Source organism: Perissodus microlepis, chromosome 18, assembly GCF_051167445.1.
Source record: "Perissodus microlepis isolate ML-2025 ecotype Zambia chromosome 18, ASM5116744v1, whole genome shotgun sequence".
In the NCBI taxonomy this organism is placed as follows: domain Eukaryota; kingdom Metazoa; phylum Chordata; class Actinopteri; order Cichliformes; family Cichlidae; genus Perissodus; species Perissodus microlepis.
Window position 1 is genome coordinate 24,224,705 of NC_140478.1, and position 25,005 is coordinate 24,249,709.

Consider the following 25,005-nt stretch of genomic DNA (forward strand, 5'->3'; position numbering starts at 1 on the left):
GAGTGTTGGTTGTTGTGCCGAATGTGCTGTCCAAATGAAAGAGGGGGAAAAAAGGCTAAGCACTTAAATTATGAGCAGTGAGAACACCCGCTGACTGAAGGGCATCAGAAATTTAATCAGAATTTAAATCACATCAGCAAAAGATGGGATTTGCTGTTGTGGAGGGAGGGGCATCATATTGTGAACATAAGCCAGTTGCTTCTGAGCCTTTCACAACTATGTGTGAAAATCGCACCTTACACACCACCAATGGCAAGGTTAGGTTAAGCTTAAGGAGAAGCGCCATTATGATTAGGGAACAGAGCAGAAAGTCTGATCAATTTGTGAATTAATTCCCAGGCATGAGAGACTAGCATTTTCAATTTAGCATGTTTGTGGGGTGAAGAAGTGTCCTGTGGTCTCAGCAAATTACCGATTTGGATGAACAAGGTTAAGAAATCATGATGGAGGACATATTTACATATAGTATCTTTTCTGTATCTTAAGTGATCATAACGTGAACAATTAAGGCTAATTATAGGCGAGTCATGTGTAAAGTTTCTGTTGTGGAATGGGTTTGTAACAGGCAAATGGGCCCATTACATGACCCATTTCCTGGAATGGATTGGCAATCGAGCGTACTGCATTTTAAGACGATATATTAAGCCATTAAGAATTATTTTTGATTGGCATGCAGCAACAAAAGATGCTGCCAGGGAACATAATAAGGGTCAGTTGTTCCACCTGACTAAAGTGACGGGGCTGAAACGTGTTCCGCATGATGGATGATTCTGGGTGAATCGGTTTGACTCCGTCAAAGAGACCTGCCAGGTCCTTCATATGGAGAGCCCAAACTTATTCTGTGTTATTTTATCAGGCTCCTTTCATGTTTCAAAGGACACAGGGAAAGTTCTGGAAAATTGAGTGGAGGCCACGGCTGTTCACATTAACAGCCTAACCCTCACAGCGAGAGCATTTTTGATTGGTAGCAGACAGTGAGAATAGCCCTGTCTTCATTGACATTTCCAAAGCGGCCGCCGTTCTTTTCTGCGGTGGTGACCTCTGTGAATTTTATTAGCAAATGAGACCTGGAGGGTTTGGGTTTAAAGAGCGCCCCTTCATTCTGATTTCCCCCACATAATGATTTTCACAGGGTTCAGGACCTGAATGGAAGAGAAATAATGAGCACTACTCATTATTGCAAATTATATCGCCTGCTCAAACCGTTACTCAACTCATAATTAATCTCAATACCATCAACCTATAGACTTTGATGATTAGAATTAGACAGTAGCGTATTTGTGAGAACTAATTTATATCGGACGGCATAAAAAAAGACTTTCCTATCTTTTTAAGAAAATAAATCACTTCTTAAAGTAAAACAGCCATTCCAGCAGCTGTCTTAGGGTCAGTCTACACTTTGTGTTGTTCTGTGTCTTGTATAGTTTGTTGTTCCCACAAAAATTAAGGAAATTCATCTTTTGGGGCTTTCCATAAGAGCAAATACTCTGTAATAATTCTGTAGTCTAGTCTATGCATACATTACTATTAAATTAAACTATTCAAACATTTTCTTTATTTATTATTAGGCCCTTCTCCTAGCAGAAGGAACTTTTATGGATGGACGTGAGCTGTGGCCAACTCCTAACTGCTCTGCCAGCTGAGGGAGCTGTCAGGGCAAAGGATTAAACTAATGGAAGCCTTCCCTGGAGTATGTCCATGGTTCTCTCTGTATGGCTCATAATACCATTAAACCACTAAGTCTGTTATTTGGGATTACTTAATGTCCAGCTGAACTTGAGCATTTGTGAGTTTACACTCGCTGGAAAAGCCTGTACTCCAGTAGAAATCATGTATTAGATTGCATAGAACTTCACTGACCAGCTACCCAATGTCCAAAGCTGCAGACTCATAATGGTTTGTTTTCCGCTTTTTGTTTCACTCTCAGAGAAAATAACCCATGAACTAAGTGATTTAAAGGAGCCAATTAAAAAGTTCTTAATGTCCTTAATCAAAACAGACAACTGACTAATGAGAGAAATCTATGGAAACTGGTCAAAGAGATCGATCGAGCCCCAACCGATTCTGAACGATTTTCGTGACACCTTCTAATTAATGGCCTCTACCAACAAATTGTCTCATAATCAATGTTAGAATATGTATGAGATGCATTGTGTGATGGATGTTTTTAAATGCAGCAGCCTCTATTCAGTCAGTGTCCTTGTTAATAAATGTTCAAAATATTCCAGAATAATGAAAGTCACACATTTCAATTTCAGCAGTGTGTCCTTCATTTCCAAGGAACAGCAACATGAATGTATGTGGCATCTGCAGCAGGAACACTTCATCTCCTTCTCATTCATTTTTCACACCAGTCTCCATGTTCTCCACGTACAGCCATCATTGTAATGGAAGGTGAAGGTGGCCTACATTGGAATAATAATAAATCTGTTCCTCTGAATACCTTAGACAATAGGCGAGCCCTGGCCTTTACAGAGTTACAGAGATGGGCTTAGTGTGCCGAGAGCCCTCTATTTTTTTTAATTGGTCCTGAACACACCATTGTTAAGGTACAAGAGATGGAGAAAGAAAGGGAGAGAGAGAGAAAACACCCTTGTGCATCACTAGCACATTAGCACAGCACTAGCGCTGTGTCATTATAATTTGCTCTTACTGGCTTACTGGCTAATTATCTTGTCATGGTGCAGCAGGTCCTGCAGAGTATGTGGTCATTAAGCTCAAATGACAATCAGTGTTCTCCTGTCATCTTCTTCAACTCTCTGAGACGTTGACAATGGCAGTACAAAGAAGTGGCACGCTGTCACTCGAAATACAGTATCTTCACATTGCCTGGCGGTCAGTAATGAGGAAAGGGACAAGTTTTCTCCTTGTTGTGTTTGGGTTCACTGGCTCAAATCTACACAATTTGTGGGTCTCAAATTTGGTAACAGACATTGCACAGCCTCATGGCTACAGTTCTGTATCCCGGATAATGGTGAGGAAGACATTTCATCACATGCATTTATATTACTATCACTTTGATATTTACAGCTACTGTATTAAGCATAATTAAACAAGAAGTGAGTTCTTACACGTGGCGCCCATTAATATTAATAGTTCATGAACTAGTAAAGAAATGCTGCTTGAGGGATCAGATATTTTCATCTTTAATTACTAACAAAGAGAAGTGCAGTGCATAAATCTCCAGTGCAACACTGTCACAACGTGGCTGTTTGAAATGAATAGTAAAGTCTGTTTTAATCATAGAGAAAAGCACTGGTGCCAGGATCTTTTGTCTTTGGAACATGAGCTACAACTGAACAATTCATCAACTGATTATTAGTGCTGGTTCGCATGACACCGGTTGCTGATGCCTCAAAGAAAAAATGTTGTGGGCACCTGAGCAGGCTGGTTGTTATTAAAGAGACCTTACAGCCCTTTTGTAGAGGCACCTGATTGTTGTTTGAGAGGCTGGGGAAAAAAGTGTCTCAAAGTCGACTTAACTCCTGCCCTTCTTCTTGTACTTTACACAACTTCCTGCTTAGCCCCACAAATAATCACCCTCAACACTTGAATCACAGATAAACTAAAAGTGAATAATACATTAAAAGCTCTGGAAAAAACATAGCAGCATGCTGTTCACAGTAGAGGGTCAAAACAGGGTGATCATGCTGTGCAGGAAAATCTACACCTAACATAGGAAAGACACGATCACAAGTAGCTAGTCGACGCTTTATAAAGCGCATTATATTAGAGCTCAAAACTGAAAAAATATTATCACAGACCTCGTGTGACCCAAACTTTTAGTGCTACCATAAAGAAACTTGTAAAAGAGCTGGTGTAATCTTTTTTTCTTTAAGCTACACTTTATTTCCAAAAGTATTCACACAACCCATTCTTAATCCATAGTGTTTAACATGATATCAGCCTACTATTTGCATCTATAAAAGGCTCCAACTCCTCTGGGAAAGCTTTCCACAAGGCTTAGGAGTGTGATTTAGGGAAATTTTTGATCATTCTTCCAGAAGCACGTTTATGACATCAGACACTGGTGTTGGATGAGAACGCCTGGCTCACAGTGTCTGCTCAAATTCATCCCAAAGATCTTATATCAGGTTAAGACCAGGATTCTTCCACACCAAACTCGCTCATCCCTGTCTTTCTGGACCTTTGTGCGCTGGTGCGCAATCAATGTTTTAACAGGATGGGGCCTTCCCCAAACTGTTCCCAAACCCAGAATCATCTATCAAATTTCTCAGCAGTCCCCAACCCCTGGGCCATGGATTGGTACCGGTCCATGAGTCGTTTGGTACCGGGCTGCGAGAGTTGAGGCTTGGGTGTGAAATTTATGGTTTTCAGGGTTTTTATCGGTTTTTATCATTAATTTTTTATCGTAAACTCTGCTTCCCTGGGTGTTTTCCAGTGTGTTATGAATAAATCTTTTTTTTTTTTTTTTAATTTTGTTGTATTTATCGGCGACACCTTAAAGGCCGGTCTGTGAAAACATTGTCGGACATAAACCGGTCCTTGGTGCAAAAATGGTTGGGGACTGCTCTTCTAGATGGAGAAGCGTGATTCGTCACTCCACTGCTCTAGAGTCCAGCGCCGGCATGCTCTAGACTACTGGATCCAACCCTTTGTTATAATACCGCTAACGAGTAGCGAGGAAATTTCATGACTGGAGTTGTTGAACAAGTGGCATCCTATCACAGTACAACACTGGAATTCGCTCCTGATAGCGACCAATCAACCAATCCAGAAAACATCTGCCCGCCTGTGTGCTTGATTTTACACACCTGTGGCCATGGAAGTGACTGGAACTCCTAAATTCAGTGATTTGGATGGATGGGTAAATACTTTTGGCAATAATGTGTATCTGCAAGTACACTCACACTTTCTAAATTATTCACTGTAGCTCAAGTTTCATAGTGCTAAAACTCTTTAGCCTACCTGACAGAAATACTAACAACAAAAACTGAACCTTACCAGTACCAAAACACTTATTATTTTTCGAATGCAGTACATTTTCTGGGCCAAACAGAATCAGCATTTTCTGTATTCATTGTTAAATGGGAACACTAGCACGTGCACGTGTTCATCATAGCACTGTATTGTTTCACTGGTTTATTTTTACAGTTCATTTATTTGTGGTAGATGAATTAATGATATAGACCCCTCCCCCACCCACCCACCCACCCACCCACCAACATGCGCCAAACATGTTAAGATCATTTAAAACAACAACTGCCTGCACCTGACGACACACAAAGCTGATCAGTATGACTTGGTGTCATCACAACTCGCTGCTCCTCCTCCTCCTCTTCTGCTCCCTCTCCTCTTGTTTCATTGTGTAAACATGACAGAACCCCCACTCATTATCTGAAGCTGGAGACAGATGGAATTGGTGAGCGTTACAAGTGCAGCACAACAAGACGAGTGGGCAAGCTCGAGTCATCGATGGAACAAATAGGGTTTTGTGAGAGGCTGTTAGGCTGACACACTCGGGGGCCATGCCTGCTGATTTAGTTTGACATTATTCACCCTTTTTAACATCATATCTGAGCAGATCCCCACATGTTAAATTTAATGACGAAGAATCGCATTCACCACAGCTCTGCCTTGCATACAGCAAGCGTTTTGCTTACAGGTTGTTTGTCTCTCCTCGAAGCAAAATGTGCCTTCGAGTCATTAGCACACTACCCAAAAATGGATTTTAACATAAACTGATGCTTTCTTTTGGCTGTGTCTCAAATGCTGTTACGATTTGTGCCATCTCATTGCCAAGCCAAGCTAAATAAGATGATGACAAATAGAATGTGTTCTGCATCTCCTTGAAAGTTTGCCAATATAATAATTCTCACTTGTGTTTTATTGGCAAGAGGGTAGAGAATTAGATTAACCTTTGATATTGAACCAAAGTGATAAAATCTAAATGGGGCTTTCTTGGCAAATAGATTTCAGTTTATTGATTTCTCATCATTTCCCGTCTCTCTGTCATTGAGGAAAAACATTCCTCTCAAACATCCAGTATTTTTTTAGGGATTGGTCTTTCTATGCCTTTGTATTTTGATGAATGGTAATTATAAGAGTGTTTCTATCAATCTAAAGATGAGAGCATTTTCTCATCAAAGGTCACACGCTAAAATTGTCGCTGCTAATAGGAAAGCACTCAAAGCAGCCATTTATCTGTTCTCTACGTCCCTTTATAAGATTGTTCCTTTCATTTCATTTATTAACTGCAGTGACTGCTGCAGCTCATGATCTGATTGCTAGTTTTAGTTTTATTGTCTTGGAAAGCTTTGTTTTGTTTATAACTACGCACACCAACAGCTCCAAGTTGTGTTGTCACACAATTAACAGGGACTTAATTAGTCGATCAAATCTGCTGCAACATCGTCCCAAGCCTTACGAAGCACCTCTTACATGTAGCGTGGCTGTCAAATGAAAACTTCAGAGGAAATTATTGTTATGCTACTTGTTACGCAAAGCGCACACCAAGAAATCAGACACTGGTCTGATGCTGTCTTCATTCTTAGACTTTGTGAACATTATATGCAGTAGAAATCTGACTTAATGTGTAACAGGATTAATAATTAAGGGCTACATAAAATGTGTTTCTAGTACATCCATTAGTTGTTGCTTTGTTTGACTTTGGACCAAAGAAACAGACCAGATTTTTTTGGCTAATGATGATATATCACAAGTATTAATTAAAAAAAGACTTTTCCAATTACTTTTGGAATTTATCATTACATTTCAGTTGAAAGACATTACAAGCCGCTCAGTCAAGTGTACCTACCCACTACTGGGTCGGATGTCCTTTTGCCTTCAGAGCTCTCTTGATTCTTCATGCCACAGATTCAAGAAAACTGCTGCTCTCTAGATTGTTTTATTTTTTCTTTCCAGACCATTCTCTGTAAAACCCTAGTGATGGTTGTGTTTTGTGTGTTGTGAAATATTCTGTTCAGCTTGTCAATAACCATGCCACATTCAAAGCCCTGGGATGCTAAAAGCCTTATTCATTTTCTAGTGATCACTTTTAGTTGTTTACCATTAGCTAATGGTTTTAACTGCTACCTTTTACTTTTACCCAATAATTTCTAGCTTCTAATTCTAGATGGCTATTTCAACTGTTTACCTAAACAATTCTATTTGTTTATCCATACTTTTGGTTAATAATGTCAAATGCTTCTGCATAGTTTTGGAAAACACATTAGCTTAACTCTTAACTCTGTTAGTGAGCTAGTTTAACCTTTCTTTACTTTTTAACTTATACACTACTTTAAATAACTTATTATGCTTGCTCTCTATAGTCTGCAGCTTATTCACGTATTCATGAGCTTTAATTAGTTACATCTTCTATGCTAATAATATATAACAATATTCTGTGCTATCATTGTAGGGTGTTTACCTTACAGTATAAAGCACCTCGAGGCGACTATTGTGACTTGTAGCTATGTGACTAAAATTGGATTGCTCAAAAATTCTCACAGTAATGTCTCTCTAATCTTAATATAAATTATTTATTTAATCTAAGTTGTTTAAGTTAGTACTGCAGCGATTACAGAGATTGACTTTGTACCCCTTTTTACATGACTCTAGGCTAGGATTGTGTAAAAAAACAAAAATAATTTAATTGACCAAGTTTCTACTGGTATTTTGTATAAAAACCTTCTTAACCCATGATTACACTACTTGCTCATGTTGCAGGGTCAACCTTTATGATGGTGAACACATCAGGACGCTTCGCAGGACAGAAGGCCCTGCTGCTGACACCCCAGCTGAAGGAGAACGACACACACTGCGTCATCTTCCACTACTATATAGGAGGCAGAGACAACAGCCATCCCGGCCACTTAAATGTCTATATTAAAGAAAACAATAGTCCGATGGGGATGCCTGTTTGGAACGTGTCAGGTCCAGCCTCTCGCTCCTGGGGACAGGTGGAGTTGGCTATCAGCACCTACTGGCCCAACTTCTACCAGGTGAGGACATGCAGTTGAAAGCAAGTCATCTTTTGCATAATGTCTCGTTGCAAAACTAGGTTTCTCATTGTAAGGAGCCTTTGTAGTTAAGCCAAAGTCATTAATGCCCTTTTTCTGGGTGGAGCAGGACAAACCATTATTTGAGATGGTCTAAACAATTGCACAAAAGCTCATTCAAAACACCTAAGATTATTGATTTCAGCGGCTAGCTCGGTATCCATGGTAATCTGTTCTCTCTCTGTTCCATCTGAGCCTGCTCTCTTTTTCCAATTCTGAAAACTCATTTTCACTTACCAATGCACATGACTGCTGGCCGGGGCAAGGTGATTTCACACTTGCCTGGCTATTAGTCTTCACCAGGCTTGTTCCACGAGTCCACCACATGTTAATTGATGCAGAGAGACCCCTTAACCTCCCAATGGGAGATGGTCTCTTGGTGAATTATTTCATTATGGCCTGGCAGAGCTAGTCCACAGTGGAGCAGAGGGGAGTCCTGCTTGCTCATTGTAGCCACACTGATAACTTAGTTAACAAGGGACACCGCTGGGCTTCTCACTGCTGCATGCAGTATAGAAGGTTTAATGAGAGGCACACGGAGAAACGAAAGAAGAGGGGAAAGGCAACAGTTGAGCAGAACAGAATGTGCTGCCATTACCAGTAATAGTCACTGTTCACTGTTGGCAAGATTTTGACTTTTGTGACATAATAAAGCAAAGCCTGCCTGGTTAAATGTTTTCAGTTTGGCTCAAGACATGTAAAGACTAAAAGAGTCTGCCTCAGAAGCACAGCTTGTTGTGTTTGCATTTACTCTGCTTGCAGACTTTTTTAAGTACCAAGTTAGAGCTTCAGAAAGTTCAGACACTTTGACATTAACTGCTGCTTCTTTCTGACAAACGAATCGCAATTTCAGTGACAGCTGAACCCTTTGACGTGCGTGGTTACGTTTCAGTAAATTTCTGCATCTAAGGTGAGTGGTTAGACCCGAGATTACTCATTTTGTTTTCCAGTGTGTCGAGGGAAATTTCCAGCATCTGTTACCTTTCAAACCCAGCTTTGTTTGTAATTGTTCCAAGACTGACAACATGGTCAAATGTGAGGATGCTAATGATCTCAGCAACAGTCAAGAAAGGAGACCAGTGCTTCAAGTTGTCACTAATTAACAACATGGTGCTAATTATAGGTATCTTTAATTGCATGGTAACCTACGCAATTGTCAAAGGGAAGCCACCTGATACTTGGAAATTATTTTTTAATTACCAGTAAGGCTTGAGCATTTCAGCTTTTGATAATTACTCCTGTCAGGCTATCCCTAAATCTTTAATTGACATTGTCATTTATTTCCAGAACTGCTGATCATTGTGCAAAACAATATAATTTTCACTAATCTGGAAGCTATGTCTGTCATGTGTGTGCTATTTAAATACTTTGTGCATAAGATAAAAACCTATGGTTTATCCTAAAAAAAAAAGGAGTGAAAAACAGAAATGTGGTTATCTATCTTGATTTTTAATACAGCAGAGTCCACGGCAGAGCTAATCAATTCTGCAGTAATGCTGTACTTAGCCAAGCCCCTTAGGGATAACCCATGTGGCGATGTAGGCATTGAACGCTGGGTTCACTGTCTGTACGTCTGACAAATGAGAATGGTGAACTTTCCTGTGATATCAACAGCTTTGTCCCATGCGAACATTTTCACTCTGTGGGTCAGGCCCAATTATGCACTGCACTATTATTGATGTTGGAATCAATTATATCACAGCTATTAGGCAGCCTGACTGATGTCTGTTGCACAAACAAAGGATTTCAATTAGAGTGTGGGGGCCAGTTCATTTGTCTGGTGGCGATATATAGAGTGGTTGGCCTTTTAATTTCCTTTAAATTAGTCTGTAATGAGGCCATAATTGGCACCCAAGACACTCACTTTCATATTTCATGAGACAAAAAAAGAAATTTATAATTAGACAGCCTTATCTGAAGGCATCCTGCCTCCCAGATGACAATGGTAACTATCTCCGCCTTCACATTCCTAGGCTACAAAGAGAATCTCAGAGATAAATGTGTGTGGCAGTAGCAGGACATAAGTTTCTGGGTGACGCCACACATGGAACACGACCAATAACGTATGAGTTTCACCGGAAGATTCAAGCTTGTATTTAGGGAATCGTGGCACGCCAAACATGTGTAGCTGTAGCACATGTGGTGTAATGGGTCTCTGCACCACACCCTGAGTTTGGGAAGGGACTGGCATTCTGTTTCCCTTTTTATCACGCTGCAGACCATCGAGTGCATAACTCTGACATTCTGCAAGGACGCACCCTCTGACAGGGCTTTGGACCATTTGTTTTGCAGGAGCTCTTGACCCTTAAAATAGGGTTACTCTAGTCCCACACAGCACAGTTGCACTTGTTTTTCAAGTTTGTCTTGTCAGAGATGGAAACTTGTCAACTAAATAACACTCACCACACAGCAAATGTTACAGGCAACTGTCCCTCCTCGTGTAAGAGATGACACTTTAATTTTGTACTGAAGTGATGATTTGCTCACATTTCTTTTTTTTTATGTAATCCAATTCTTGTGGCAACTTCTGTAAATTTAACATCCAAGGAAACTTAAGACTACCAGCTGCCTACTTCAAATCTTAGCTTAGAGTCACTGCCTTGCACAAACTGTCAAATACAAATGGGTTAGAGTAGTTTGTACTAAGAATTTACATGCAGCAACTTCCTGGTAAGGGAAATGCTATAGTGTGTCACCAAGCTATTGTGTTAGCTGTGCAGGTTAACGAGTAAAACAAATAGTGGAATATCTTACTAATAATGATGAAAACATCTAATATTTGTATCCTACTTAGTTAAAATCAAATTAATATTAACACTAACTCCATTCTAAATTTAGCATACAATTCCACTAATGACTTTACAGTGTAATCAGTTAAATCAAGATGGGTTTTAACTGTTTTCTCTGTTAAAGACAACCTTTTTCCACTAGAAGAGGGAAACTTTTAGGGTGGCGCCCACCTTTGCAGAGCCCCTTTTCGTGATCTAAACCTGAAGATCGGTAATGTGGAAATTGTCATGGTGACAGCAGTACCTTGGCGGCTAATATCAAATGATCAGTTACATGTAAGCGAGGGGTGAACTTTAGCTAAATTGAGTTTTAAGCATCGCTCTGATGTTTGGACTCTCAGCCCTCACTCTGTTTCGTCAAGGCTCAAACTTAATTTAACACTTGCATGTCATAACACCTATCAGCTGTGACATACTGAGGAAATAATGTCGGTGGCCTGCAGCTGTGTCACCAGCTGCAGGCCGGTTATGGAGCAGGGGGCATTAGCAAGAGCTGGACTTCTTTATGCGCACAGACAGCCTTACTCAGGTGTCATTTGAAGATGTGGTCATTTGTCATTGGTGTTATAACTCTCCTTTCTCTTCCTCAGATTGTGTTTGAAGCCGTAACCTCAGGGCAGCGAGGCTTGCTGGCCATCAAAGACGTTGTGGTCCAGGGCCACCAGTGCAGTAAGTCCTTTTTTCCGTCACCATAAAAGAATATCATCAAACAGTGATTGTCCTTTCCATGACACCCTCCCAAATACCTGTGTCGCTGTTCTATTCAGGGCCTGCCAGTCAAACAAAAGGCCTTCAAAGAATATTCTACAGTCAATCCAAGTGCGAGTCTCCCTCCTCCTAGCTCCCTTAAGATTTATGAGCACACAGTTGACAAGCAGAAGTGTGCTCAGGATATAATCTTGGAGTAGCGCTGTTAAATCTATCGTTTGAGAGATGGTAGAAATAGTCAAAAAAGGGGGATGAGAAACAAATCCTATCATACATTATGCTGCTTCTTGTGTTTGGATTCCACAATTATTTTTTTTTCCCCTCCCTTAAGGATATTCAGTAAAGTATCTCGTCAACATCTGTTCAGAATTCTGCTATCCCTCGCTGAATATAAGCAGAAGCACTTCAGAGTGCACTACAGATGTAATGAACGAGTAATCACTCGCATATTTAGAATCTTTCGGCTTCTGCTTTTTGAATAGGCTGCTGCTGTGGGAGCAGAAGCAAGAAGCCTCCTCAGTATTCTTCAGGTCTATTCTTCTCTGTGCTGAGAGTCGCATTAGTCCATATGGCGCTCCACATTCTAAAATCTAAATCAATACCACAAGGGTTTTCATCAATTGATTTATGCTTTACTCTACTCCTCATAGCTGAAGTATCAAGCTCTGATTGTCAGGAACTAATGACATGCTAACCATTTGAAAGCAGCTGAATTCCTACAAATGTTATGTCAATAAGATGGATTTATATAGAAATAGGTGTTGCATATAAATGTATTCGAGTAAATCAATGAGGTCTCATGACGAGGCCTGTGTTTAAATGAGAGTCGATCAATGATCCACTCAGTGGCACTTGGGTATTCTTGAATGATAAGCAAAATGATCAGAGCAACTCATCAGTGGAGCACAGCCAATTCATTTTCTATTTATACGACCATGTGGAATATCTAAGGTGTGATTATGCCACTGGGCGGTCTGCCTCTCCTTCCGTCATTAAAGACATTTGCAGTGACTATGTCTATATATATCTCTATATATATCTCTATATATATCTCTATATATATCTCTATATATAGAGAGAGATATATATATATATATATATATATATATATATATATATATATATATATATATATATATATATATATATATATATATATATATATATATATATATATATATATATATATATATATATATATATATATATATATATATATATATATATATATATATATATATATAGAGAGAGAGAGAGAGAGAGATATGGTGCTGGATGGATTGACATGACAAAGTTATAAAGGAGGTATAGTTCAAAAACAAGGTTGTAAAATATTAAATAGAAGTGAAAGTCTTGATGATGAAAGTGATAGAATTAGCTTTTGCCAAGTCTTTAGAGATTTGGTTATGTTTCGAATCAAGGTCGCTCCACTGAAATGCCCCATTTTTCTATGCAGAATAGCGATACTAATCAAAAATGTTCTACATAAGTTACTTTCTGTGGACTATCCCAGTCAGTGAGCGTACTGATAATGAGCACAGTTGGAGACGAGAGAATAATGCTTTTCGCCAAAAAAAGAAAAACCCGCCTCAATCACTGGAAGAATGCAGTAAAAGAGAGTAGAAATTAGACTTTTGGTAGGTGAGAGATTGAACTCATTTTTTTGAGATTGTCTCATTTTTGGTGAATCTTTCTCACAAATTGATGGTAGCCTTGGGCTTTAAGGGTGTTGCGTACTGTGTGCGGTGGTGGTGGTGGGGGTTATCTTTTCAAGGATGCTTTTCTCAGTGTAAAATCTGATAGTAGCATAGTTAAGATGTGGCTATAGAGTGGCTACTCTCGACTCCAGTTGTCAGAATCAGATCCGAGTTGTCAAACTCAGATCTTTTCATATCACCACAAAATATATTTTGCATATTGTACAAACGTTTGCCTTTTTTTTTTCCCCACAGTGAATACTCCTCATTTCCTGACTATAAAGGGTGTGGAGGTCAATGCCGGACAGACTGCGTCCTTTCACTGCACTGTCAACGGACGCAAGCGGGACAACTTCCGCCTCTGGCTTCAGGTACGTAAGAGATGTTGTTATCTTGTTTGTTTTTTTTACACTGTAGCACAAAATGGGAAAATCAATCTTTATGTTTGTTCAGAAATGGAGCTTCTGAAATGCATATTTGTTACTTAGCGGGCTCTTCTGGTTTAAGCATTTTTTTTTTTCTTTAATAGATGACAGTTTTCAAACAATCAAGCTAAATACTGGAATAAAAATTTTGTGACCCATCTAGAGTAGACTTCCAGCTCAACGTCTTAGCAGGTGAAATAAGGACAGTAACCAGTGACAATTAGCCTTTTCAACATCATGTTAAAGCAAATATCCACTGATATCAATTTTTTTTTTTTTTTTTTTTAGATTGGAGAAATCACTGAGCTCATTTACAGTCAAAACTATTTAAAAAGTATAAATGGATACAAATCATAAGGGAAAAAAGCATAGGGATCAAACAGAGCACTGTGAGTGTATGTATGTTTGTAAAAGAAGATACAGTAGGATTTACCACTGTTGCACATTATTCATTCTGGGTGGCACAGTAGTACAACGATTATAGAAAGAGGTTTCTGGACTTGCACCTTGGAATAAGATGTAGGGAATACGGATGGAGGAAAGGATCGATGTTTAACCGTAAACCTGATAAAACAGAATCAAATGTAAACCCTCGTCATAAATTGAAATGTAACATGCAGTAGTGCAACAGTGGTTTAAAGTCTGGTTGTTTTTGATCTTTTATCACTGAACCGTCATTACTTTCAAAGCCCATACAAAGATACTGATACTTGGTTGCCACCCGTTCTTTCAGGAAACTCTTGCAGCCATTAAAATTCATTCTGTGCTCCATTTGACAATTTCAAGCTGAGACATTCACACATTGCTCTGTTTCGCCCTTGTTTGAGATTTCACCTGCTCACCAGATTCCCAGAGACCTTTGCATCTGGGAGGTTGGGGATTAGGGTTGTTTCAGATCACTGCAGTATTGTCTTAACCTATATACACGTGGGCTCTGTGGATACTGTGTACTATATCTGGCACAACTGTTCTGCACAGCAGTCTCGAATTGACCTTGTTCTGAACAGCGAAGGTAGTGCATCTGGCAGACATAACCCTGCTGGCTCTGCTGCTAAGCACACTGTCACACATGTGATCAGTGGGAGCATGACGCTGGGTAAAGGTCCTCTGCCAGGTACTCCATCATTTTAACAAACACGTCCTCATTAGCACAGGAGCTGGAAAACAAACATTAAGTGAAGTCCCCCGATGACAGTAATGAAGAAATATTTCTAATGAACAAATGTCCCCCATCTGCCTGCTGTGAGGGGTGACAGCTGGGGAGAGCCCACTGTGTGTTTGTGTGTGCGCGCGTGCATTCCAGTGTGATAAATGTATCCCCACTATCAACCACCAATGGGAACGATAGGACACAAACAAACACGCACAAGAACAGGGGACAAGTACACTCAAACAGAGTTTTGTTTTTTTTTTTTAAAACACAAGGTCAGGCCACTTTGCTTATTAAACCTTTCCATTTTGGAGGTTCACTTGTGTGTTTGTCTCGGTTCCAAACAGGGCATGGGTGGACGGGAGGCCCCAATGAAAGCCACTAAACCTTGGAACAACCGCCGCTTCATAGGCACTTTCGATGTGGAGAACACAACCAAGGGCGACTCGGGCCGCTACCGCTGCATTGTCCACTCAGACAAAGGGGTTGGAGTGTCCAATTATGGTCAACTAACCATAAAACGTGAGTATTTGTCCCAAAGCAGAGTAAAAATGCAAAACCGACCTATTTCAGTGAAAACAAGGCAGAAAGCGGGAATGTTTTCCATCCGCATGACCTTCATGCATTCAGCAAAGTTAACGGGAGATAAACAGGAACTGCTGCGTGTTTGTAGATGAAAATGTCCTCTAAGGCAATACCAAAAATACTAGCTTTTTATGTTGATTTGTTATCCAGAGGACTTTAATACTTCCTCTGCAAAGGTTGTCCTTGACTGAGCACAATTCCCCCTAAAAGATCACAAAGGCAAGAGGCACCAAGGTTTACAGTAACCTCACTGATATTTCACTCCTGCAGTCATTTGATATGAATTTATGGAGTCGTCCGAAACTAAATCCTGCAAGGCCTCTCTTTCCTACAGCCCTATAGCCCAGTAATGGCCTTCTATATTTCTTCACCTCAATTTTCTCGCTGTGCTCTCAATTGAATTTATGGTCCTGATTTTTTTCTCCTTCCCCTTTTCTTTTTTTTTTTTGTCTTCAAGCTTTATGTGATTGATAGGTTTAATCCTGGCTGTCCAGATCGAGGTCTGTCAATCATGCGAGAATGGCTGGGCCCAGACACAGCAGAGCGTAGAGGGAGATAAAGTCTCTCTGCCAGAGTGTATCAGTGGGTTTCAGTGGTGTACTCAAAGAAAATTTACTGACACATTGGAGGCACTCAAAACCACACTTGTGCATAAATTCAGCAACACAATCACTTGCACATCCTCACGCTTGCACAAACCTACACGAGAGCAATATTTTTGCTGATATCTGCTTCCAGTGTGTTACCGTGTAGATATTTTCCTCTTACTCAAGACAAACCTCTTAAATTTAAAGTGCTTTCATCATAAATATTTAAAATATCGTAATTTTCTATATTTAGGGCTGAATCAAGTCTTGTAAGTCATTCCACTTTAAATTCAACAGAGATGTCACACTTCAGCGACTTTAGCATAAGCCAGCTCATTAAAAGAGGAAAAGAGGCGTTTTCACACTTATGAGTGTCCCACATAAAATGCTGATATCTCGCCTTATCGTACCAGTCATAAAACAAGTGCTTAACCCTCCTAGCAATGAGTCTGAGTTGTAAATCCTCTTTAAATGTGTATTCACCGCACCCATGACTCGTTTTTGGAGGAGTGACCATGGAGCGATTCTGTGGATTATGAGCCTGCTACAGTCGCACGCCGGCTCTCCCCCCACCCCTCATTACCATACACTGCCTTTTCCTTCAACATGAGGAGAGTGAATGCTTGATTATCCCTGATAATCACTTCTGCCTTTCATGCCAGTGTTCCATCAGATTTATGTGCCTATGTGGAAGTGCACTGCATGTATTTGCGGATTGGCCCAGAGCTGCACCCTTCCGGTGTCCCCCCTTGTGATGAGCTCTCCTGTAGTGCAGCCGGTGGTTTTGAAAGAAAGATAATTACTTCTTGTCCAAGTGCTGGCTCTTTTCTTGCCCTGGTTAGAATCACCTGGAGCCTGCAAAGCATTTGCTGAGCTCTAACACAGTATACTTGGCAATGTTACTAACTGAACAATGCGGAGGTGCAACTGTGTCGGCACTAATGAGAATAGCCACCAAAAATCGAAGGCCAGCCAGTCAAGCTCCTCATTTTCCTCTGGCCACCTCTTCTCATATTAGGAGCTGATCAATTCTTTACTCACAGCAGCCCACTTAGGAAAGCGCACATCATAATGAGGACCTCTTGCATCTTAACAAGAGAGGATCAAGGGATGTAACAGACAACTGAAAGAAGGATTTATAAACGATGAGGTCTAACCTAAGAACAGAGAAGAGTGGCAGCCCTTATTATCGTGCTCTGTGTGGTGGATGGCAAATGGGTAGGAAGGTGCGTGTGTGAGTGTGTGCATGTCTTTCGTTGGTGTGTATGCTGTGAATCATTAGAAATAACATGTAAAAAAAAATTTTGACCAGTCGAGTGATGTAAGTCAAAAATGAGTCAAATGCATACATTGTATAAAAAAAAAAATGGATGTTGGTACTGTGAATCTCTCGTTGGTTAGCATGTCCTGCTTTAGCATCCTTTTTCTAGTCTAATGAGGATCATCATTTACAACATAAACATCATGTTGCATCGAATAAGACTCAAATCTAGCAGCTGAGACTGAACTCATGAGAAAAGGGTTTACTGAGGTAACGGATGAGTGAGCCAAAGGGCTGTTTGCCTATAGACTTCTATACGACCAGGGTCGTCACCCCTATTGGAGGATGGGTTTAAAGTGCTGCTGTTCTGCTTTTAGTTTTACCGAACAAACATTTGTCAGTGAAACTTTACAAATGACGATTAATCACTGAATAAAAATTGGAATATAATTGACACTTTCAACAGTTTCAAGTCCTTGTATAGTGGTTCCTTTTGGTGTTTTTTTTTTTTTTTTTTGCATAGATGTGCAGTTGTGTGATTGTGTTCTGGCAGGAAGGCAGGCAGGTGCTGTGGTAGAAGAGGGCGCAGCTGTTGCCAGGCCGTTTGCCTGTCTGGTCAACATCGCGACAACAGCTGCTCGCTGACCCCGCGTATGGTCGCCACTGTCATCTGTGGACTGTCACACATTTCCAGCTAGCACCGGGCTCAGCTCGAAGACCTTTCCAGGGCCCCGCTGCTTCAAAGCTGCCCTGCTAAGGCTTAAACATTGGGAAATGAGTTGTTAATATCCTGAAGTGTTCCAGCACTTGAGTGCATTTCACACCAGTAATCTGTTATTTTCAGTGCATCTGCTATGGCTGTTGAACAGGGGATTACTGCACCTACAGGAATTATTTCATCACCATAAGCTGCTATTGTCTTTGTGAAGCAGTAACTTTTCAAACTTAAATGAAATGCTTATTGCTGTAATACATCATGCTGTTTAGTCTTTTGCAGAAATGGTCTCAAGTGACAACTGCAACAATAGAACTGAACCATGCAGCGCAGTGCATATGAAAGCGTGCTCTCTGCAAAGAACAAAAAATTGCTTGGATGACTAAATAGGTCTTGCTGGATGGAGTAACAGAGCTTAAGTCATTTTTATTAACCAGTTGGTTACATTTTGTGCTATGTGGCCTCTGTGAATCATCATGACTAGGTCAGCAGCTAGGAAGTTTGCCATATTTTGTGGCCCTTATTAAGGCATTATTGAAGAATGAGTGTGTTGATAAATGTGTCAAAATCTGATAATGGTTACATTATGTGCTTTTGTGGATGCAGGGTATAGTATTAAAGTTGTGATTTCGGGAAATTTCTTTTAAATTTGTTGTTTTATGAAAAAGTGCTGTTCTCTGAAACCAATAATGTCACATTTGATCTTTTCAAATATATAAAAAACAATATTTTTCTCCATTTCATCATACTGATAGTACAGAATGAGCATGTGCTGTTTTCTGTTGCTTAAATTAATCTGAGCATATTGCCACTTAACTCAGTTAAATCCCTTTTAAGGGCAAAACAACAGACCATAAAAGACCATCAAAACAAGCCAATGGTTTAACTCAGATTTTGGGTCACCTTATTTCCCTGTCTGGCTCCAACATGCCGACCGTTGCACAATGTGTAAGTGTAGAAGAAGACCTGGTGGATTATCTGGTTCGCTTTAGGTGATGTTTGACAGCAACACTAGAAGCTTGGATTAGTGGGAGTTTAGTGGGACCTGCAGCTGAGGTCACTGTGGGGTAACCATCTGCTGAGGAAGAGCCTCCAGTTCTCTGTTGGACACCTCAGCCGGCTCCTCATTTGCCTGTGGACTTGTGCCTCTCCATGACAACTCCATGAGAAGCAGCCGGGTGACTAATGGTATTATTCTGTTACGTGTACCCTCATTAGAGCTGCTCACTGGGGTCGCTAGGACATGCAACTATTGTAGTATGTGACAAGGGTAGATTCCTGAGCAATTCCACAGCCGCTGGTCATGGCTCTTCTTTGACAGTTTTAGATTTTTGGTTGTACCCAGAGACCTTTTTCTCAGGGTGTTGTCTGTGTATTGCTGTTTGAATCTTCGAATGGTAATTTGAACAAAATTTTACATTAATTCAATAAAAGGAACGAATCCAATATGCATTTTATTGAAATGGAAATTTTTGCAGCCTCTGTAAATCACTGTGACCTTTTTAATGAGATTTTTTTTTTTTTTGGTCAAAAACTGGCTTAAAGGTGTAAACACAGAAGTATAAAACTACTTCAGAAGTTTCCATTGGCAACCGCTCAAATGTTAGTGCAGCAACTCCTTACCTGGTTATATGATGAAGCAGTCCTGAAAATACCCGCTGTCGGAAAAAACATGACATTTCGAGAAGCACCATTAAACAAGAAATGGCACGAGGTTTAAGTTGGATTAGGAAAATACAGATGACATAACAAAGAAAAGGTCGTCTTCAAGGTTGTCATTGAACGCTACATTTGTCTGAAAGAGAAACTTTATTTTTAATATTATTTTTTTCCTGTCAATTCAAACATTGAAGGTTAAAGTGCTTGTTCTCCTTCCCTTCAATTTCTCATTATTTTGGGGTTTTTTTTCTCCTACTCGAGGGAGGGGAGGGGTGGACTTGTGCAATTATCTTTCCACTTAATACAACATTACACAAATATCTGATTTTACATTTTAGTTTACTTAAATAATGACAGCTACCATTACCTATAAGCTGTTTTTGTGGTGGTAATGAATTAATGCATTGTTTTAGGTTAACCTCACAGTGTTTATCTAAAACACCTGTACTGTAACTCTGGTTTATGTGCTTGGCTGCATTTATTCATGTTCGACCGTGGCACTGTAATAGGAAGCGACAATAGGAACAAGTAGTTTGTAAAAACATTCTTCACTCCTACATTTTATCATGTAAAATGTAAGTGGTATTATTGCAAAGTGTTTAAGAACCACAACAACTCAGCAATGAAGTGTCAGACTGCATAAAGTTGCAAAACAGGGTCACATAGTGCATAAAAGTCACCAACACACTGCTGACTCAATAACTGCAGAGTTTGAGATGTTTCTCAGCAAAAATTTATTCCAGCAAAAGAAATTGTGCACCAGGATCTTAATGGTATTGGTTTATGGAAAGCAAGCAGCTTGTGCTGATGACCCAGTGCTTCTGTCCATATAGTGTATGTGGTTATTCTGAATGATCTAGAAATACTTGGCGTTATCAATTAATTTGTCATAGTAGCTTATTATAATATAGTAGGAATAGATTACACGGTTAATACTGAGCGTGTTTGTTTTTTAGGCCTAACAGTCAACTCTTTACCTTTAAATAAATTGTAAAAATCCGACAGCAGTCTTTAATAAAACGCTCCCAGAATCACCTACCATAGCTGTCATAACCAAAGGCTTTTCCATAGAAGTTCTCTGATTGAAATCAATACATTGTTTAATGGGAGCACCATTTACCAAGGTGTGGGTAACTTTATTTACTCCTCTGTGAGGGGCTGCTGTCACTTTTAAAATGTATGTGATTACATGGCACAGTGTACTACTGATGAGAGATTCCATTCATCAAGCTGGAACTATTGATTGTTACAGGGCTCTTGTTGAGTACGTTAATTATTTGAAAACATGAAGATATTCTTCATGTGCTTCTAGAGAATGTTGATGTGGTTGATTTGGTTTAACAGAAGGTATTGATTATGGGCCTCTTGTTCACTTGCAAGTGTTCATCTGCAGACTTTTGTGCTTTTTACACAAACCAAAAGTACATAATTATTTTTTTTAATGTGAAAACTTTCCACAATTACAGTTTGATTACTTTTCGTCACAAAAAACCAAAGACAAAACAACTTTTTGTTTTCCTAGAGCCCCCAGTGCCTATTGCACCACCCCAGCTGACTGCTGTTGGTGCCACCTATCTTTGGATCCAGCTCAACGCCAATTCCATCAACGGGGACGGTCCAATAATTGACAGGGAGGTGGAATACCGCACTGTGTCTGGGACCATGTATGACCTGCAGCCTGTAGACAAGACCACACACAAGATTGGCCATTTGGATCCAGACACAGAGTATGAGATCAGTGTTTTGCTGACCAGACCTCTTGAGGGAGGCACTGGAGCTCCTGGGCCCCCTCTTAAGGCCAGGACCAAATGTGCTGGTAAGGCCAAAAATTTTAATTACCTTGCACAACACCACTAGATTTTTTTTTTTTTTTTTTTTTTTTTTTTTAAACTTGCATGTTGTTTTGCTGCGTCAAATGAATAGGCTCATGTCTTGAGTAATACAAATACATAGTCGAATAAATGCTGACCACTATTGTTTGGATGCAGTTTGCCTCCAGGCGACATGTACCATTACCTTGTGATCAAAGTTGCTCGCCCGAGGTTGTTGCATGCTCAGTCTTTGCATAAGGTTGCCACAACTTCTTTCAGCCAGTCACTAAATTGCAGTTTGACCAATTATTTTCCTAGTCAATGTCCTATTTTTCCTAATTGTCCTTCTAATTTTACTCTAGTGTGACTGAGCAAGTAAGCACTAAATTCATATACCCAGTCTTTTTCTTTGTGTTCATGGGGTAACTGTAAATTTGCTCCAGTATTTGGATACCAAAGACTTCTTCCTATGCATATCACTATCTGTCTAATTGTAGTTGCATGCACTATATTTCCATTCCAGGAACTCTTGTAAATCCTTGGTCACTTTATCCATCACACTAGTGATGTACTGATTTAATGGTCAAACATTGGTAAAAGCAAATATTGTTGGAAAATAAGATAAAGCAACAAGTAAGGTCACATTTACCTGCCAATGTTTCTCTTGAGTCAGTTCTCATTTACATGATATAGACTGATTTCATATGTTTTAATCTGTCATTTATATTTCAACTATTTTTGAGAGCTAAAACAAAACAAAAACCCAAACGCAGTATGAGCACTGGCTGTTGTTCAGATTGTTAGTGTAAACACTGCAATTCTGGCTCAGGAGCAATTTCTCTCATCTTAAATTGTCCCGCACTCGACAAATGGAAGCGGTTTGAAATGTTTCAGATGATTTTCCTTCCAAGTAAATAAATTACTTTAAAAAAATTACTTTGTTTTTAATTTGTTTGCCAGATGTTGAACATTTGCTTTTTTTTTCTGCATCTTGGAAAGAAGCAGCAAAGAGAACACCAGAGTCTAAATGTCAGAGGTTTAAATATAAACACCCATCTCTAGCTAGTTCTAATGACAGACTGTCACACAGATAATCATATTAAGGTGAATTTTCTTTGTGGGGACTCGACAGCCTGTTAATTTTTCAGTTTGTGAATAAGCTACAACCCTTTGCTAATAATTGTTATGGATCCAAAAATAATGGTAACATCTGTGGCAGCTCAGATTGCTGAAAACTAAGGGTGGACTACCTTGTCAAATACCAATGATGATACATTTTATCCAGGATGTTGATCCGCTATACCACCATGCTGTTCTGCTTCTGTTTACAAAATAAGCTAGACGACCCAAGATGTATTTTGTTACGCATCTTGTTTTTCTATGCATCTAATTGTGTATTCAGGCGGCGCCGTTATCATTTGATATCGCAATCTGTTCTCTTCCTTTAAGACTGTCCACATTGTAAGATGTCAGACAACACCCACTAACAATTTGAATTTAAACTTTCACTTTCGTTGGAAGAGCATTGCAACATTCCAACCCAATGGGCTTTATTAAGTTTTTATTCTCTGTTGAATTGTATGGATCAACATAGTGGAAGGTCGGTGGTCAAAGCAGATCAAGCAGTTCCTTCAGTTACTGCCTCAACTTTGTTGTGTTTGTACAGTCCTGAACGTACATTTACAAACAAACCGTTCAAAAGAGCCTTTCCCCCCCTTTGTTTAACGAATCATCCCCTGCATGCAACAAATAGCCATCAGGGTTCCATTGTTTGCGAAGCTGCATTGTGTTTTCTCTAAAGCCTCATTGCATTTGAAGTAAATAACTGAATCTGGTAATTGCTCGACATATATCATTGCTGCTGTACTTGGTAATTATTTTTCTGTTTAGAGGAAGCCCCTGTGTGTTGTCATTGTTCCCAGCCATAGATTTTTGGAAAGATTTTTTTTTCTTTTGCATTTTCACCTGGAACAATGGCGCAATCTTAAGTTTTTCATGGAAAAGAAAGACTAGACGCCTGTGTCTCAGTGGAACAATAACCATGACATAAGTGATTATTTGTGGTGGCCCTCAGATATATAAGGCGGAGGACAGGCCTACCACATGATTAACTTCATAACTACTTGTTTATTCTGCTTAATTCTCATTCCAAACAGACTTAAAGCTTTTTAATTTATCACCAACACAGATTGATGATAATTGTGAAGCACAGTGGCTCCTTAAATTTGGATTATTACATCGCTGCTGTACTGTGGGAATTTAAACTCAAACATTTAGATAAACACTTTGATGTTATTGTACAAATTGCCCTTCTCACAACATTAACTAGCTAAATTCCCTCGGTGTGCTAGGATGCCAACATGAGGAACAAAACAAACCGAGCCTCAGCAGTTTCCTCGACTAATGCCGTTTGGTGTCCGGAAAAATGCTGATGAAAATTAAATTCTTCTCCCCTTTCTGCCCAGGGTGTAACCCCCCGTCTCCCTGCTGTGAAGGTCACGAGCTTGTTCATTTTTAGTCTGGTTGATAGGGATGAATGAGCCTACCTGAGTTAGGTCCAGATTCTGCAGGGGTCCTGCTCCTTTGGCCACCTGCCGTCACTGTTGCGAGATTGATGGCCGTGGCTCCTGAAGTGTGTTTGAGGAAGCAGCTCTTGATCTTGCCCAGCTCTCTGCTGGTCTTTCCCACTGACAGGCTGGGCCTCAGCAGTGCTCCTAATTGAACGGTTAAGACTCACTGGGCCATGTGATACATCAATGTTGATACAGACAGGCCCAGAGACTCGCTCCCCATCTCCCTGTACTGCTGTCTGGGGGCGCTAATGAAAATCTGTGGCCACTTTAGAGTACTGCCACTCACATCATTATTCATAGCCATGCTTTGGTCACTTCGCAAAATGAGCAATGTTTCTGATGACAAAGGATGCTGTAATTCAATCTTCTGTAAAATGGAGAATGTATAATGCAAGGACGCCACCAATTCAATTCAGAGGCAGGAGGAAGAAAGGGGTAGCCTTGAAAGGTTTTCTTTCCCATGAAGAACCTTCATTACTTTCCTGGTGAACAACAAAAGAGCGTCTCATCCAAGGCTCTGTGATTGCTTTAGGGAGGTTATTTGTTGGTTTCAAGTGTTTGCAGAGTGATTCAAACTACATTTTCCTTTTGCATATCCTCGTGTCTATGGACTGTTGACGCTGAAATTCACAAGTTAACATTTGTCATTTGCTCCTTTTCCTTCTGGCAAACATTTCTGAGCTGAAAGTGAAAAGCATTTGGTAACCATGCTGTCCTTCCATGTGAAATTCGTGAAGTTGTTTACCACTTGAGAGTCCTCCACACTCTGTAAGTGCTACTTGAAGGAAAGCACTGTATTATCAGGTGGTGCCCTAGGATCACAGCATGTTGCCCTGCATTTTGGCAACATTATTGAGAGACCATCTCACACAGAGAGACCATTTCCAGCCCACACTAGGAAGGCAGATAAGCAAACCTTAAACAACTACTCATTTGCAGTCTGAGCAGTATTTGAGGTCTCGGTGGAAATTTATTTTCCCCATATTTGTTGATTTTGTGTTGAGGTATTCACAGACTTGTATTG

The 25,005-nt window shown here is 40.0% G+C and overlaps 1 protein-coding gene across 4 annotated transcripts in view; it reads left to right on the forward strand.

Moving 5' to 3' along the window:
• The window catches only part of LOC146367931 (receptor-type tyrosine-protein phosphatase mu), a 160,191-nt gene that overhangs the window by 40,713 nt on the left and 94,473 nt on the right, over positions 1 to 25,005 (forward strand). For all 4 annotated transcript variants that reach the window (XM_084913559.1, XM_084913561.1, XM_084913560.1 and 1 more), the window contains exons 3-7: positions 7,690 to 7,964; positions 11,401 to 11,479; positions 13,471 to 13,586; positions 15,138 to 15,312; positions 21,120 to 21,413. In XM_084913559.1, the coding sequence (XP_084769685.1) occupies positions 7,690 to 7,964; positions 11,401 to 11,479; positions 13,471 to 13,586; positions 15,138 to 15,312; positions 21,120 to 21,413 (939 nt within the window). The remainder of the gene's footprint in view (positions 1 to 7,689; positions 7,965 to 11,400; positions 11,480 to 13,470; positions 13,587 to 15,137; positions 15,313 to 21,119; positions 21,414 to 25,005) is intronic.